The sequence below is a fragment of the Trachinotus anak genome, unplaced genomic scaffold (genome assembly GCF_046630095.1).
Source record: "Trachinotus anak isolate AG129_WGS33_773 ecotype Australia unplaced genomic scaffold, CSIRO_AGI_Tana_v1 ptg000010l, whole genome shotgun sequence".
In the NCBI taxonomy this organism is placed as follows: domain Eukaryota; kingdom Metazoa; phylum Chordata; class Actinopteri; order Carangiformes; family Carangidae; genus Trachinotus; species Trachinotus anak.
In genome coordinates this window covers 9,022,808-9,039,183 of record NW_027273861.1, presented here as the reverse complement: position 1 = coordinate 9,039,183, position 16,376 = coordinate 9,022,808, and the positions used below count along the sequence as shown (strand labels likewise).

General features: G+C 38.5%; 1 protein-coding gene across 5 annotated transcripts in view; it reads right to left on the bottom strand.

Annotated features, from left to right (window-relative positions):
- Positions 1-4,733: 4,733 nt before the first annotated feature.
- The window catches only part of LOC139626821 (spermatogenesis-associated protein 16-like), a 98,603-nt gene continuing 86,960 nt past the window's right edge, over positions 4,734-16,376 (bottom strand). For all 5 annotated transcript variants that reach the window (XM_071487332.1, XM_071487335.1, XM_071487336.1 and 2 more), the window contains 2 exons: positions 5,815-5,910; positions 4,734-5,052 (listed from right to left, as the gene is read on the bottom strand). In XM_071487332.1, coding sequence (XP_071343433.1) covers positions 4,924-5,052; positions 5,815-5,910 — 225 coding nt within the window. In that variant the 3' untranslated portion in view covers positions 4,734-4,923. The remainder of the gene's footprint in view (positions 5,053-5,814; positions 5,911-16,376) is intronic.

The window sequence follows — 16,376 nt, the reverse complement described above, 5'->3', positions numbered from 1 at the left end:
ATTTGAAATGATATGGACCTTTTTTATCATTACTGAGACATGACTGTCTCCAGAGAACACTGTTCCCCTGACTGAGGCTAGACCCCCTGATTTTGCTTATTTATTTATTTATTTTTTTGACACTCTTTATTTGTTAAATTTGCTTATTTTCACATTCCCAAGCCATCTGGAAGAGGGTGTGTTGTAGCTTTTTCTTACCCTCAAACTATGTTTGGCAATACATTTTCTCATCTCTTGAACGGCATACACCATTTATGACACAGATCAGCGATTTGAGTCATAATATTCAAAACACAACATACACACAAGATGGATAATAATTTAAAAGAAGCAATCAATGGAAGAAGTACTGCCTCTAAACTGTATAAGAAAACCCAACTGCTTTACTCTGGAGAACTGGTTGAAGGAATACTTGGATCTAGTCTCAATGAAACAAGCGGCTACAGCCTTACAAATGTTGGACAATGAGCTTGAAGGACCTTGGGCTTTAATCAGATCCCTGCTGAACACTCTGCATCACAGATTCTACAGATTTGTTCATACACTTGTGCTCATTTTAACTTAATACAAAGCCAAAGCTGAGATATGACATCGCAGAAATATTGTTTGTGTCGAAATGATATGATTTTCTGTTGTTACAGCTGCTTGACAGCTGGTAATGAACTGAAATGTTAATAGCACTTAGGTATGCTCTGCACCCCCTGCCCCGGTGGTTTCAGGGATGATGCTGTCAGACCCTGGGCCTCAGGACAGTGTCTCTGACCAGTGTCCCTGATTGCACCCTCACCTCCCATCCCTATCCCTCATAACGTTGTTGTGATTTTTGCCTTGTCTCTGTTAAGCACATAAAAAAAAACAAAACAAAAAAAACATAACATACACACAATACTGATATTGTTTTTGATTAGGTGGGCATGTTTTTAGGCAGCTAAAATATCTTTAAATCTCCAGGAATAATTAATATAGGAAATTAATTATACTCTTATATATTTATAATGTACTGTGTAAATATATAAATATTATGTGAAATCATATATTAAGGAAAGTTTAATACCCTACTGACAATGAAGATGAGCAGACAATGATCATTAAGATGTATATAGCAGTTTAATAGTCTAAATAGACTAAAATTGATTACCTATAGCTGTTTGATAAATTTTGAACTTTGTGATAACACTGTAACTACTGTTACAGATAGTAGTAGTAACAGTAGTATTTATAAGGAGAATCTCTTCAGTGGTGGTCTTTGGTGTTGGATGTTAATGTTCTCCTTGATGGTCCACTTACTCCTGGTCGACGACCTTTGACCCCTCCCAGTTGATGCTGTGACTGGTTTTGGTCCGATCTTGTCTTTAAATTATTTTAGAGCTCTTACAGCTGCCTCTAATTGTAGATTTATTTTTAACACAGTGTGTTCTCAGATTGTATTTAAGCGCTTCAGATTAAAATCAGCTTTTCAAAGTGGTGATGCACTTGTGAATGTGACTTTAACAAATTAACCACTTGCAGTGGAGGAGGCAGAACTCTAAGGCTGTCTTACATGGGCTAATAATAGCATGGATAGTGAAACAGTCATACATCTTCCTTTTAGAATAACTCCCCATATATTCAATTATAGCCATGTTCAATTATCCCTCATTTTGCTAGTGGTCCCCTGGAATCCCCTTGAGGACTCCTTGAGTCCCCAAGAGACTCCACTTTAGACACTCAGTGCACCAAGCATACAGCCATCCATCTGAACTGTTTGATTCGCCGCAAGCATCCAAAAGCTAAACACCAAGCATGTACAGAAATGATGATTCCCACAGGAAACTCCATGTAAGAAAATGTATATGTATGTGTGTGGATGACTGTGTATTACCATTCCAACTGAATGAAAAAGAATGAACAACTTGTTATACAGAACACAAACAGGCATATAAATACACAATTACACTCTGGCTCAATCACTGAGACTTCTACTCAAGGCTTGGATGTATGGAAAAAGATGTGAAAGCCACACTAGGAAACCACAAGCAAAGTAATGAGGAGAACAGGAGAATATATACATAACATATTGATTTATGTGCGTCATATAAGGACAGAAAGGTAGAAGAGGGTGGTAAGTGAAGAGTACAAGGGGGGGACAGTTTAGTAAGAAGGAGCACGTTCCTTTAGTGTCAGAGAATAGGAGCTGGAAGAAATGTGGAGTTGCAACATAAGAAGAAGGACAAGGTTTTGTTGTGATTGTAAGATTTTTGTTTTGGTAACCTGTCCTGTCCACCAAAAACAGCCTTTTACCATCGTTGGATTATTTTTACATCTCAAATTGACTTCACTCTCACGAGCATATAATAAAAATGTCACAATGCTCTAGAAAAGTAACTTAAAGACTCTTTAAAGGACGGACAAACAACTGGCAGCCTGTGCTGTAAGTGACATGTCTTTGTAATTTCAGCTGACACTTACATGCACAGTATGTGCGTGCAACTTCTGCTGCGAGGGATCTCTCAGTCACAACAATAACAAAAGACGGCAATGGGTGATGTCATGAAATAGTGTGGGATCATGGGAGTTGTTGTCTTCATTACCACTGCTGTAAGCTTCTCCCAGTTTGGATTCCTCCAGTGTCAGTCGCTCAGGAGGTTTTTACCTGGAGCTGAATTATCTACAGCGGTCTCCTAATCCCCAAAATAAACAGACCCAGTGATTATAATCATTAAGAGCAACTATCTAACTGCTGACTTGTGCACCAGATGTTCAGGCAGCTGAGTTATCAGCAGAGGTGCCCCCTCTCCAGAACAAATGGACCACGGGATTAAAAGAGACAACAAATAAAGCAGTTTTGCTTTAGAAATCAATGATTCATCTATGCTCTTTGGTGGACACAGGACATCTCAGAGTTGATGCATGGACATCCATTTGCCTGGCTGTTTTCCTCTACTAGCTTAAATCCAGACATCCAATGACTAAAATCCTTCATCCAGTTAAAATAAATAATTGAAAATGATCAAGATATCTTAAAATGTGGCTTAAAACAGGATAAAAGCCAATTTTGAGCTTCTGGCAAGCAACCGCAATGCTTTTTTAAATCTTTACTGAAAAACTTTCAGGGGAACCACTATGCTGACGCATGCACATAGAGGATATGATGTCACTGACAGACGACCACATAAAACTGACGGGGGTTGTTTGAGGCATTTAATCCAAACTGGGATCTTCGAAAACTGGGAGGGCGAAAACCTTGATATACTGCAGGTAATACACTGACTAAGGATCAGTGCCCCATACAACCCTATGTCACATAACTGGAACCATCACCTTAAAGTTAAGGTCAGTAGCACACCCACCTCCACATTCACCTCAGCCTTGTATATGAAAGAGCTGTTATGCAGCACTCATATGTCAGTGGTTTTGAGATATTTTTTGGGGGAATGGAAAAGCCAGTGTGGCTAGATGGAGGCAAAAAAAACAAACCAAAAAAAAAAAATGCAGTGATTACTCATGTTAGCATGTAGCTGGTCAAATCTGAGTGAGGCCTGACTAAACGAAGGCTGGTTTGAGCTGGTAAAATGTTTAAGTTTGCATTAAAATGCATGCACCAATTTTTCTGACTTGAACTGACAGTTTTGTGCATCCTGTAAACAAATTATGACATGTAGCCTACCGGCATCATCAGTTATTACAAAAACAGTCTTGTAGTGGCTCAGTCCAAATAGAAAAGGGATTTACTGTCTCTGTAACCTAGAAAGGATTAAAGTTTAGTTTACTACAGCGTCTTCACCACTTGCTGTTGTTTGATTGATAGAGTATCATAGATTACTCATCATATGCCACCAGCCATGTGCCATTCATCTGTTTTCTCACCCTTGCCACCAGTAACAAGCTGCACACTGGCAGGGCTAAATGGAGCATGTCTTGTGGTCACAGTACTACCTTTATAGCAGAGGTGCACTGCCAGCATAAAGAAATTATACACATACATGCATTTAATGAGTTAGGGAGGTGTTAACACCATAATCCTCTAACTAAATTAATTACAAGATCAGGATCTGTTGTTATCAACTCAGCAGGTGACTTGATTGATCAATCACATCATAACCTTCCTTCATGGTAGCTAATGAAAAAAGCACAAACATAGCAAAGTTTATACAAGGTGGGAAAGCTGATTTAATGACTGAAAATACCAAACAACCAGAGAAATGCAAGCAGTGCTGCCGGTTACACACCAGGCTAAATTTAGTTTTTATAACACACAAGAGTCCTGGTTGTTCCAGCTTCTGCCATTTAAGAGTTATGGAGGCCACTGTGCTATTGGGAACCTTCAATGCAGGAGTGTTGTTTGTAGCCTACCCTCAGATCTGTGCCTTGATACAGGCCAGTCTCTGAGCTCTGCAGGCAGTTCCTTTAACCTCATGGCTTGGTTTTTGCTGTGATATGCATTGTCAGCTGTGAGAATTATATAGAAAGGCGTGTGCCTTTATAAATCATAATCAGTTAATTGAATATTCCACAGGTTGACTCCAATCAAAGGTGTTAAATCCTCTTAAAGATGATCTAGAGAAATGGGAGGCACCTGAGCTAAATTTCAAGTGTCATAGCAAAGTGTCGGAATACTAATGTCAATATTTCAGTTTTTCCATTTTAAAAACAAACAAACAAAAATCTTACTATGGTATTGGGTGTAGATTGATGAGGGAAAAACTTGTTATGAATACATCCAAAATCAAGAATCAGGAACAGGGAAATGTCTGCAAATATTTTTTATTGTAATTTTTAAAATTTACTTTATACAGCCCTCTAAGTTAAGACACTGCTGGTAAGCTATTAATTAGCTGATTCTGATGGTATCAAATGTATTACTTTGAATAGCATAGCTATGGGAGGGCTTTCCTTGAATAAAAACAGCTCCTATTGGCTGGTTCATTATCTGCTGATAAGCTATCAGGGTGTCTTCATACCGACTGGAGTCGGGTTTTCATGTGAAGGTGAGATTTGCTTAGCTACTTTGTGTTCATTTGTAAGGGTTGGAAATAATTCTCTGTAGATGTTGGACCTCTTCCTTACTTTGGCCTAGAAGCAGAAAAACAGGAAGTAAGCAGCATGAACCTTATACACTTGATTATGATCACTACAGTGGAGTGGTAGAATGTTAGGAATATTGAGGTCATAGGTCAAAGTCTGTAAACTTTAAGCTTAATTTCAGTTTTCAATTTTCAACCCAATTTTGTGACCCAGGTCAGTCTGAACAATAATAGTGTGTCTCCTTGGTCTTTTGAATTCTTATGAATATTAATTGATGGGGTGAGTATACAGGTTAACATTGGCTGCGCTCAGTTTCTCTGTAATGTCAATTGTCAGAGCAAAATATGCTGATCATAAATATGCATCAAGCTGATATAAATATTCAGTGATGTCTATAAATATCATGGACTTAAAATTCGTGCAGTGATCCACCTCCAAACTACTCCAAACCAACTACAAAGGTTTGCAAAGCTTTAAATTCCTGTTGACTCTCTTCTGACTCAGTATGGTGCAACTGCCAACAGCAAATTTTAACATTTAATTGCAGTTTATGTGGGTATTGGGCTCTTTTTACACATTCATATTAACAGTTGTGAAATAGTAGCTCTGCTTCTCTGCAAACTTGAATCTTAATGTTGTCAAGCATGTATATACAGCAGTGCTGCTGCTATACAATTGAATACAAGTTATTAATGTTTTATGATGCCAACAAAGGTTTTTAAAGCAAGTCAGTGAGAATCAAGTCAAACTCACATTTATAAACATGGAATTTATATGGTCAGAAAAATAACTGATTGGCCTTTTAATTACCTTGTCCTTATGTATCTGTCTGCACCGGTGACTTCCAGCTTTCATAAGGCGGTATTTTTTCTCCACTGAGTGAATTCGATCCTCCAGCCACCCCACCTGAACACAAACACACAACATGCATACTTGAACACTTAGGCCACATGTTCACATCATGAGTTTCATGAGTTTCACTACATCAGCAGTGAACAGAGAGATAAGTTGGGATTTAATAAGAAATGAGAAAAAGGTTAGAAGTAAAAGTAGGAGGTTGTCTAAGAGAAACTTTCCATCCTTTAAAATCAAACCTTTACCATCAAACAACACCCTTTTCCAGGAAGTACTGATACCATCCATTGGTACCTTTAAAGACCACCTCCCATTAAAAATCCATATGATGTTCTTATATAATCCATAGTAAGTGTCCTGTATTTGACAATAAAATGCTGCATCCTGTAATTTATCAATATGGGCCACAGTTTGTCCTGTATTTTTGTACATGTCATACATTTAGAAACTATGTTGTCAAAGTGCTGTGAATATCGTAATGTCAAGTTTCAGTCTGCTCTGAATACTTTGTTTCCACATGTTTTTAACTGTCCCAAGACTCTGATCTATCAGCTGTATAGTCTGTGAACAGACTTCCACTCTGGGTCTCAGGTCCTGGTCCAATGTGCCCCACCTCCGGAGCATGCCTGCGGAGTACAGGCTAGTGACAACAGTGATCACATTGTCTGGAACAAAGTTATTCTGTTTTTGCTGTGGTGGAAAATGGCAATAGTAGACACCAGTGGATATTATTTGTATGTGTTTGGATCTCATACAGCAGTAACATTACAACCCTTCATTTTTGTTTGGACTGCATTTCATGAGGCAACCAGGTTCAACAACCACTGCCTGCCAGCTGGCTGGGATTGTCGGATATGCTGGTACTGCTACTTTATTGGGCCAGTGTGTCGATTCAGAACTCAAAACTATATCAGTAAAATGTTTTTTCTTTGTGGCTTATTATCAACAGCCTGCACATTACAAGCTATTTCAGTGAATAACTGGGGTGGTGGATCTGTGTTCACTCACACACACACACACACACACACACACACACACACACACACACACACACACACACAGTGTTGGTAGCTTGCTGGTGATACACTTTTGCAGTTTCAGGCTGTGAGAAACTGTGTACACATTATGTGTGAAGGGAAAATGTAATGTGGAAAAGACTGCTTTAAAATGAGGATACAGCTTGTGAAATTGAAGTTACTCTTGTAGTTGTTCCTTTTTAAAGTACATCACAACAGGATGCCTGTTCCAGCATTACAGCATGTTACCAGCATGTATGTTGGCAGACAGACCATCCACTAAGAGTATTTGTGGGTGCTGTCCATGGAAACACAGAACATGTCAGAGGGGGAGTTTTTTAACAATATGGATAATGCAAAAATTGTCTCATATGTAATAAATGCAATGAAAGTATTTTCAGTGCTCAAAATAATGCACATGAAAATAGATTAATATCACAAGATTTACTGAAACACAATCCAAATATCATAACTTTTTTTAAAATCACATTTATCAGGCTACATAACTGGGAGTGGTCCTGGAAATTAAAGTGAAATTAAAATATTTAGACTGTTGCTTCAAAAGTTGCTTCACTGGTCACTTCATCGGATTACAAATTTTTCTCGACTTACTTGAAGTGAAATTACTGCAGCTGTGCCTACATGGCCCGAATGAAACACTTGTTAATGCACATGTACATGTTACACTGATTCTGCCATGTTTCATAGATTATTAGCATGACCTGATGAAGCTCACTTTCCTGGTCCCACTAGACTCTCCTAACTTTATGGGAGACCTTCATAGAGGTAAGTTACTGCTGGGTGGATGTCGTGCTTCAGTGACATGACAGCCTGACTACAACACAGCAGCCAGCAGCATGAGGAAAGTTTTGGGATACCACAGTAAGACATGTCAGGATGACCAGTCTGACTTTCTGCCCCGAGACCTTCAGCACCAGCTGAACTTCAGTACACAAAACACCCTTCACCCTGAAGGAGAACATGAACCACACTGTGTTTATAAAAGGCTCTGGCTGTTTCGTGTGTTATATATACCCAAGTTATATTTACATTTCAGAAAACCAGGTTCATTTAACATTCTGGCTAGGGAAATGTGCAACAAGAGTTTTGCTAGTAATCCTTTACTGTAAGAGGTAAAGAATTACTCTGTAGGTGACACAAAACATTTTTCTGATAACTTAATTACAGTGTCGACAGATAACTATATAAATGTTACATAGCTCCTAATAAAACACTTTCCTAAAAAGCATAAATGTGGCAATAATTGTCTGAGATGAGAAAAGATATGAGTTACTTGGTGTGTTTGGTTTGGGCGTCTCAGAATTCCCTCCCTGCTATTCTCAGTTGATGTGGGTCTGTTGGCCTTGTCAAACCGGGCCCTCTGTGGATCTTGTGGGGAGGCAATATGCTCTGGGGTCGTTGCTACAAGCCATTTGTTCCCTGAATAACCAAAATAGGAGTTGTGTCCAGAATCTTGGCAGAAACTCAAACATGTTCCTGGTGGGTGTTGGCCTCTGCCAGGGTTGTCCCTTGTCACCAATTTTGTTTGTGGTTTTCATGGACAAGATTTTAAGGCAAAGCAGGGAAGAGTAGTGTGTCCCATTCGGGAGTCTCAGAATTCCCTGCCTGCTATTTGCAGATGATGTGGTTTTGTTGGCCTCATCAGACCGGGACCTTCAACATGCACTGGGCGGTTTGCAGCCGAGTGTGAAGCAGTTGGGAAGAGGGTCAGCACTTCCAAATCTGAGGCCATGATTCTCTGCCAGAAAAGCAGTGGACAGCTGTCTTCAGGTTGGGATGGAGTTTCTGCCTCAATTGAAGGAATTTAAGTATCTTGGGGTCCTGTTCACGAACGAGGGTAGGATAGAGCAGGAGACTGACAGGTTGATCAGTGCAGTGTCAACAGTGAAGCGGGCATTGTAGCGGACCATTATGGTGAAGAGGGAGCTTAGACAGAAGGCAAAGCTCTCAATCTTCGTTCCAACCCGTTGCTCCTTCACATCAACAGGAGCAGGTGTTAGGTGTTTCCGGCATCTGGTTAGGATGCCTCCCGGGCATCTCCAAATGGAGGTTTTCCAGGCACGTCCAACTGCCAAGAGCCTTCTAAGCATCAAAATGTTCCTTTGAAGGTATTGTCTAAATAGAGCCTTATGGAACGGCTCGGGTGGCTAGAAAGTGTTTTTAGTTCGGAAAGGCAACCTTTACAATGGACTATTTAACCACTTGGAAACTATTATGATAAAATGGCACCAAAAAGCCGTTTAACATTGTTTTTGCAAATGTTATGCTGAAGATGGTGAACATGGTAAACATCATACCTGCTTAGCATCATGTTAGCAAAAATGTTTAAAAGTGCAGATTCACATAGCAGCTCGCAAGCTACAAATTCTTCTTGTGAATAGTTTTTAGACACTAATGGAGCTCTATGGGCTCTCATAGAGGAATGAGCTACATCAGACTTTAGCTATACATGTAACACTTGTTGGTTGGGCCAATTCATTGTTGACTTTGGTCTTTGAATTGGATTTTTGACAAATAGAAGAATATAGATTAACAACAGCCTAATTCATCTGATTAAGGCCATGCTTATTTTGTTTCCATCTACTTCTGTGCTTTTTAGAGACCTTTCTTCCAGTATAATATCAATCATAAATGTCATACATGTCCTTAGGGTGAACCAACTGAATATCAGACCAGCATATATAATGCTGATGTTGAATATTTATGGAAGAGCTAAGATGGCTGGATCCTGTCCAGAATACAGATGTCACTGTTTTTAAAACAGGAAGTATATTCAAAAGCTTTGTTATGTAGTAGACTTTGCTTGCAGTGTAAATTAGACCTGAACAGCACTGAGTCCCACCACTACAGGCTGTAAACTAGCAGAGAGTAATACAGTTTGGACAGGTGGCACCAGGTTATGTATTGGCTATTTGTGAGGCAAAATAAATCTCCCATTTCTCTCTCTCATTCTCTCACTTATTCTCACTTCTTTTCTCTCTACTTCAGCCCCCCCCCTCCTCATACACAGCTTTAACTCCTCACTGCCTCGTCCTCTCTCTGTTCCTCAACAATATTTGCCCCCTTTTGCTTGCTTTTTCCATCTGTCAAGCACCTACTCCCTCATTTCAGAAATCCGAGGAAAGAACTTGGAAAAGGAATCAGTGATGGAGATGTGAACTTACTAGGTTTTTGTGGAATGGAGTCAGAGCATACTCAGATGCACAGGCACGCTTATGAATGTGTGCTGAGTGCCTCTTTTGGCTGCAGTAGCTATTGTCCCTGGAAGATCAGCCATTGCAACTACTAATTTTTGTCATTTTCATGGGCGTGACCATGTCCACTTTTAAAACTTATCTCTCGACTCCTAGGTTCTTACTGTTCATCTATTAAGAAATTAAAATAACTAGAAAAGTGCAAGGCTCCCCCTGTTTTACTTTCTTTCTGTGCAGCTTCATGGATACACATGACTGCTGATGGCTTTTTCCCCCCCTGCTAAATGTGTGTGTAGGGTTGCCAACTGAAGCTCTGAGAAATAACATTTACTGTTTAAGCAGCACTACTGGATAAACATGGGTTTTTCTTGGATCATTGGCAACACTAAATTTGTGCCTTTACTGAATTTATAGGTCTCTTCCTAGGAACCAGTTTAAACCCTGAAGGAAAGCTTGCATTGACATAATTACTGATCAGTTTAAATCTTATATCAGAAAACTGTTGGGAAACATTCAAGGGAATGCAGGTGGTCGAAACAGACAGGAAGTGAACTTTATTATATTTATATAGTCACTAAAATTTTCCACCAAGTTTGGTGTTAAGTTGTACAGCATTATTAGTAATAATAATGACTATTATAGGAGAAATAAAATAGTGAAGTCACTCTGAATCTTGTAGGAGACACTTGAAAAATGAAGATGAACAGTGACATCACAATTTTTTTTTTTTCAACCAAGAGGGACACCAGAAGAACTGGTGATAGAGAGAGACTAACAGCGAAGTGAAAAGGTGGAAGGCAAAGATGACCAGGGAGACATGTAGAGCTCAGACAGGAAAAGGGAAATGAGAATTATCACAAGTTATCAAGTCCAGCTGGACCACATTGAATGAACATTGTTAATACATAGTATTTTACATCTGAATAAGAAGCATAAATCACACAAATGGATATTTTGCAAGACGGTGCAGAGACATGTCTCAGTCTAATACATACATTATTCAATTTAATAAATATGGTTGCTTTAAACAAATATCTTGTAGTATTATATTGTATAATCAGGTTAGCTTTATTTAATCTTTTCCCCATCTTCTAGACATCTCTAAGTCCAGGTGTGATGTGTCAGGTCAGCTGAAACTAGGAGTCAGGGGGCGCTTTCAAACAGAGTGGTACAAAGCCCATTCATGACTGAAGTCAAAAGAGTCAGCTTATTATTTCCTCTGTAGACATTTCTCTCTGCCTATGGCGCCCAAGGGTGTTTATTTTTTTTTTACTTCCATTGAAGGGATATCATGATTGGATAAAGGCAATATTTAAAGACAGTGGTTTCTGTTAGATCTAAAAGCCATGTACATGCAATGTTTGCATGGGCAGAGAACAAAAAAACTTTTGTAACAAAAGGAATAATGGTTGAGCAAAATAGAAAACTCAAACACTGTACACTTGAAAGAAAATCAAAGCTACATTATTGGCATGCTTGGCTTGTGTGGTCAAAGAATTGTAGATCAAACTAAAATTCAGGTTCCTCTTTGCAGACATATTTTTGTGCACTGATGTCTTGTTCAGTGTTTTGCGGTCAAAAACAGTGGACATTGCATGGCTACTGTGCTGAAGCAGTGAGAAGAGTCCCACAAATAGTCTGAAAATCCAGAGATCTGAGCTTTCTGTGAGCACTGAAGATGAATTTCACCAGTTGTACTCAGATATCTTTGACACAGTTGTGTCCCAACTGCATAAAAGGTTTGGATCACTTGAAAAGCTGAAATTCCTTGATTGCTCAATCTGGCAAAAATCTCACAGTACAACATAGCCTTTTTGACACAGGTTTTTCATTACTGAAAGAGACATGAGGGCATTTCTTTGATGTTGTTCACCTCCGCAATGAGCTATGAGTACTATTTTCATCGCCCGGTTTGACTAAAAAGAGTGTTTCAGAGCTGATGTCTTATATGATTGAAATCAGGGTCGCAGAGGCCATGGGACGAGTCTACGGACTTTGTTGTCTCTTCCTGACTGTTCCCTCAATTACAACATCAGTGGAGAGAACATTTTAAAGAGGATTAAAATTGTCATTGAAACACTTTCAATCAAGGCCATTTCTCTGGTCTGAGTCTACCAGCCAAAGAGCGAAAGCTGCTGCACAAACTAAAGGCAGAGGATACATTCTCTGATAAAGTCAGTGAGTACTTTGTGAAAAAGAACAGTTTGAATACAAAGTGTGTGTGAAATCATGATTTTCTACTTCATTTTCATTTTCACTTTCACATTTGATCCTCCAGTAAATGCCAGGTGCACAGTTATTTATAGAATATCATATTTGAATTACTAACAAAAGTATATATCAATAACAAAATCTAATAGTTGCCATAAATAATAAAAACCATATAATATCCAGTTCACATACTTACATCAGAGTGAACCCAGTCCTGCTGTAATATCTTACAAAGTTGATCTAAAAACATATATGATCAAAAACAGTATAATATATAATAATAATAATAATAATAATAATGCTCTAAAGATGCTCTGGTCTTCAATACTGCTCTCACATGCTATGAATTGTTCTCACATATTTTGGTCCACCATCATATATAGCTATGACAACTGTATAATTAATACGGTTACCTCTTAAACCGTAGGATGAAAGGACCTCAATTCTGTGAGATACCCCCATCAGTAACACTGCTATCAGCTGCCCTGGCCCACCTCACAATTATAAGGTAACCTGATATGTCTAAACTTAATTACCATCTTAATTTTTCATTCAGTTTACATATTTATTTAGTTAACCATGCAACATAATACCCCAGCCTGTTCATTCATTCTTTTAGTTATCATATTAATATCTTTTTTCTTTCTGTTGATTGAGGTGTAAGGTTCTCAGATCTGTAAGTTTCAGAAGTTTAAGATCAGCATACTGAGGCAGGAAAATACAGGATTCTGCACTGTCAATGGAGTGTGTCATTATTATTATTATTATTAGATATTAGAAAAGTGTTAATTCTAAGACTTCTTCAGCCAGGGAGGAGTGCAGAAAGGGGAAGATGTCCAGGCTGAGTGCCTGCGCCTTTCAGCACAGGAAAGACAGGTAGCACAATAGAAACTTATTCACACATTCATTTGGTGATTTGTGGGCGTATCTCTATCGAGATGAATAAAAACAGTGTCTGCCTTTCTGAAAATACATACACACTTCATTATTCTTTAGAGTAATTTTTAGTCACTTTACTCTACTCCCTACTCTACTCTATAGCCTGTCCTTAGGACACACACAGACTATACACAGACATACAATATTGTGCTTCAAATGGCCCACTGACCTTTTTCATAGTGTCTGGATTGTTAAAACAGGCCCCAGCAATCAATAAACACCACAGGGCTTGTTCACCAAGCACAATATGAACAAATTTTCTGTTTAGCAAGCTTGTAAAATCCCCAAAATTAAATGTTTCCCTCAACTGGCTGGGTAAGAATAAATCGATTCTCTATTTGGTTTAACAAATATTTCTTACAGAAATCTCGGCCAGAAACATTTCTAAATATTGAAGGAAAGCCCTGAATTAATGACAACCCTGAATAAATGAGAGGATAAGCAGAATGAATGAAGGTGCTTGAAAGTGATATGAATCAATGTGTATAATGGCCATCAGCCTCCACATCTCAACCCACCTGAACACCTATGGGGGAACTTGAATGAACTTATGGGAGAATGGGAGTGACTGCTAGACAGTGCTCTCCACCACCATCATTGAAACAGATCATCTTTTAGAATACCTTTCAGATCTATCTTTCTTTGGAGGCTTATGATAGAGCAACACCTTACTAACACACATCATGTTGGTTTTTCCTTTTGTCACCCATCTATATGTGAACTGAACATAGAATAGAAACAAAAACAAACTAAACTTGAGCATGAAGAAAAGTCTGCAGCTGGTAGACTTACTCCATCAGATAAAATGTATAACAACAGGAATTTAGTACATGGGAAGCATGTATGACCAGAGACTGCAAACAAAGCCAATGCCAGCTTTAGTCATCATTCACACCCTGAGAATTTGGGATCACAAAAGTTAAAACATTCCCCACTTAGATGTCTAATTGTCATTTTTACACAGATTTTGTCCAGATTAAACAAACTAGGGGTGTTAGTGAGCTTGATGTCATATCAAGTAGCAGACATGTAATATCCTAAAGATTTTGGCCTAAAGTGGCAAACTTTTTATTAAGAACACAAGGTCCTTTTCTTACAAATTGACTTTTCTGGCTAGTTTTTGGCTATGCTACGTCTAGAACAGCAATGTCAGTTTGACAATTGGTTGGTCTCCCACTGGCCAATAGCATCACAGTTCTCTGGTTACTTCCCAGGATTCCTTGCAGGATATAAACAACAGTTTATCAGACCAATAGACAGAATCCATGTATTTTAAATGTTACAGTAACATCACAGAGACACTGAAAGAGAAAATGGAAAACTAAGAAGCACAAACCGAATATAAGAAATGAAAAACACAGGTAATGCAAACTGTTGTTTTAGATGTAATTCACATTTCTTTGCATTTTGTGATTTCTTTGAGTTTTTATTTAGTTTTTTTTTTTTTTAAATAATGTGCATATTTATGCACAACATTCATATGAAATTTGTACACTGTTTTTCCATGTTTGTAGTAGAAGTGCAAGACAACTATGCAAAGTAATTAGCCTGTTAGTTGCTTAACAGGCAGCTAGGGGTAAAGAGGACAAAGAGAAAGGTGAAGGAAGTGAAGAGGAGGAAACAAGAGACTGGAGGAATAAAGAGACAGAGAAGGGGGAAAGGAAAAGATGAAGGTGAAACTGGAGAAGAGAATAAAATGAGAGTCAGGGTGGTGTGGGGGCCAACGTCTGGAAATAGACCTTACATAGATGAAATAAAAGCACCTCCTCACTACTGCAGCCAAGCAGCACAGTCCGCAAATTCTCTTATAGATATTTTATGGAGCGGAAAACATTTGATGCATCCTCACTATTCTGGTCAGAACTGAGATGGAAAAAAGTGCAAAAGAAAAGAGAGAAGGACAGGAAAGAAAAAGAAGTTGAAGTGACTGGTCTGCGGTTATTTTTACGTAGTGGAATTTGAACAGGGGGCAGCAGACATCAGTAAACAGCTCAGTCATGTCACAGAGCAAGTACACTGTGAAATATATATGACTGCTGTTGTGTAAAAACAACTCAACGGTTTGGAAAGTCTGAGAATGTTTGCGGACAAAGTGAAGCTTAATAACATCACTCAGTAGTGTGCAGAGTTTATAATGATATGGCCAACAAAAGTCATCCACAACATAAGCTGTGAAAGAGAAAGAGCAACAGTGTTTACAAATGAGGGTGTTTTAGATAATTTGTGAAAAGTTACAATGGTTACAAATGTGACATTCCTCTGAGGGATTTCTAACTATATTCTCAAGAGGAAAGCATTTTCAAATGGCTAAAATCATCTATGTTTACATTTACCTGAGAAGGTCCTTGAGCAGCTGTGTAATTTATGAGTCTTGTCTTGATGAGAAAAGGCTGAAGTAATTCCGTTTGGGACTGTGTTTGCTTCTGGGGACTGTCTTCTGAAAGCTTAGAGAAGCAGCACTGTGCTTCTCTTAATTGGAGTTGGGAAAGTTAACTCAATGTACAGATACCAAACCAACTATTAAGTCTTCAGTCCTCAAGCCTTTTCCCTTGTTTTCTTTTCATGCCTGAGATAGAGCATAAAACTAATGCAGTGTGAAGTTATTAACACCACAGCTAAAGGAGGAGGTTGAGTGGATGTGTGGGTCAATGAAGCAGGGAGGTAATTAGCAGTGTTGGGGAGTACATACATACTAGGGACATGTAAAAGGATTACACAATTAAATTATAAAATTAATGTAATTGTAACCGATTACAGTTACCAAGAAAGAAATTATTAGATCACAGTTACCAATCAAAATGTTGGTGATTACAAAGGGGGTACAATGTGAATCAGAAAGGTGATAATTCGTATGATCTAATAACACCCAGTGACTTCATTCAGCATTGCGTTTACATTAATATTAACTTGGAGAGGTCATTAGGTTTTGAAATTTCTACAGGGCACCAACAGACTAAATTAGTGCTAGTGAAAAGTAATCAGATACTGTGATGAAGTAATTACATTACTTATTACATTATCACAAAGGTAATTAGTAATCTGTAACCTTTTCAAAAGTAACCTTCCCAACACTAGTGATTAGCCCAACTTAGCAAAAATACTGGCGAAAGCATCCAGCCTGTCTCTCTCTAAAAGT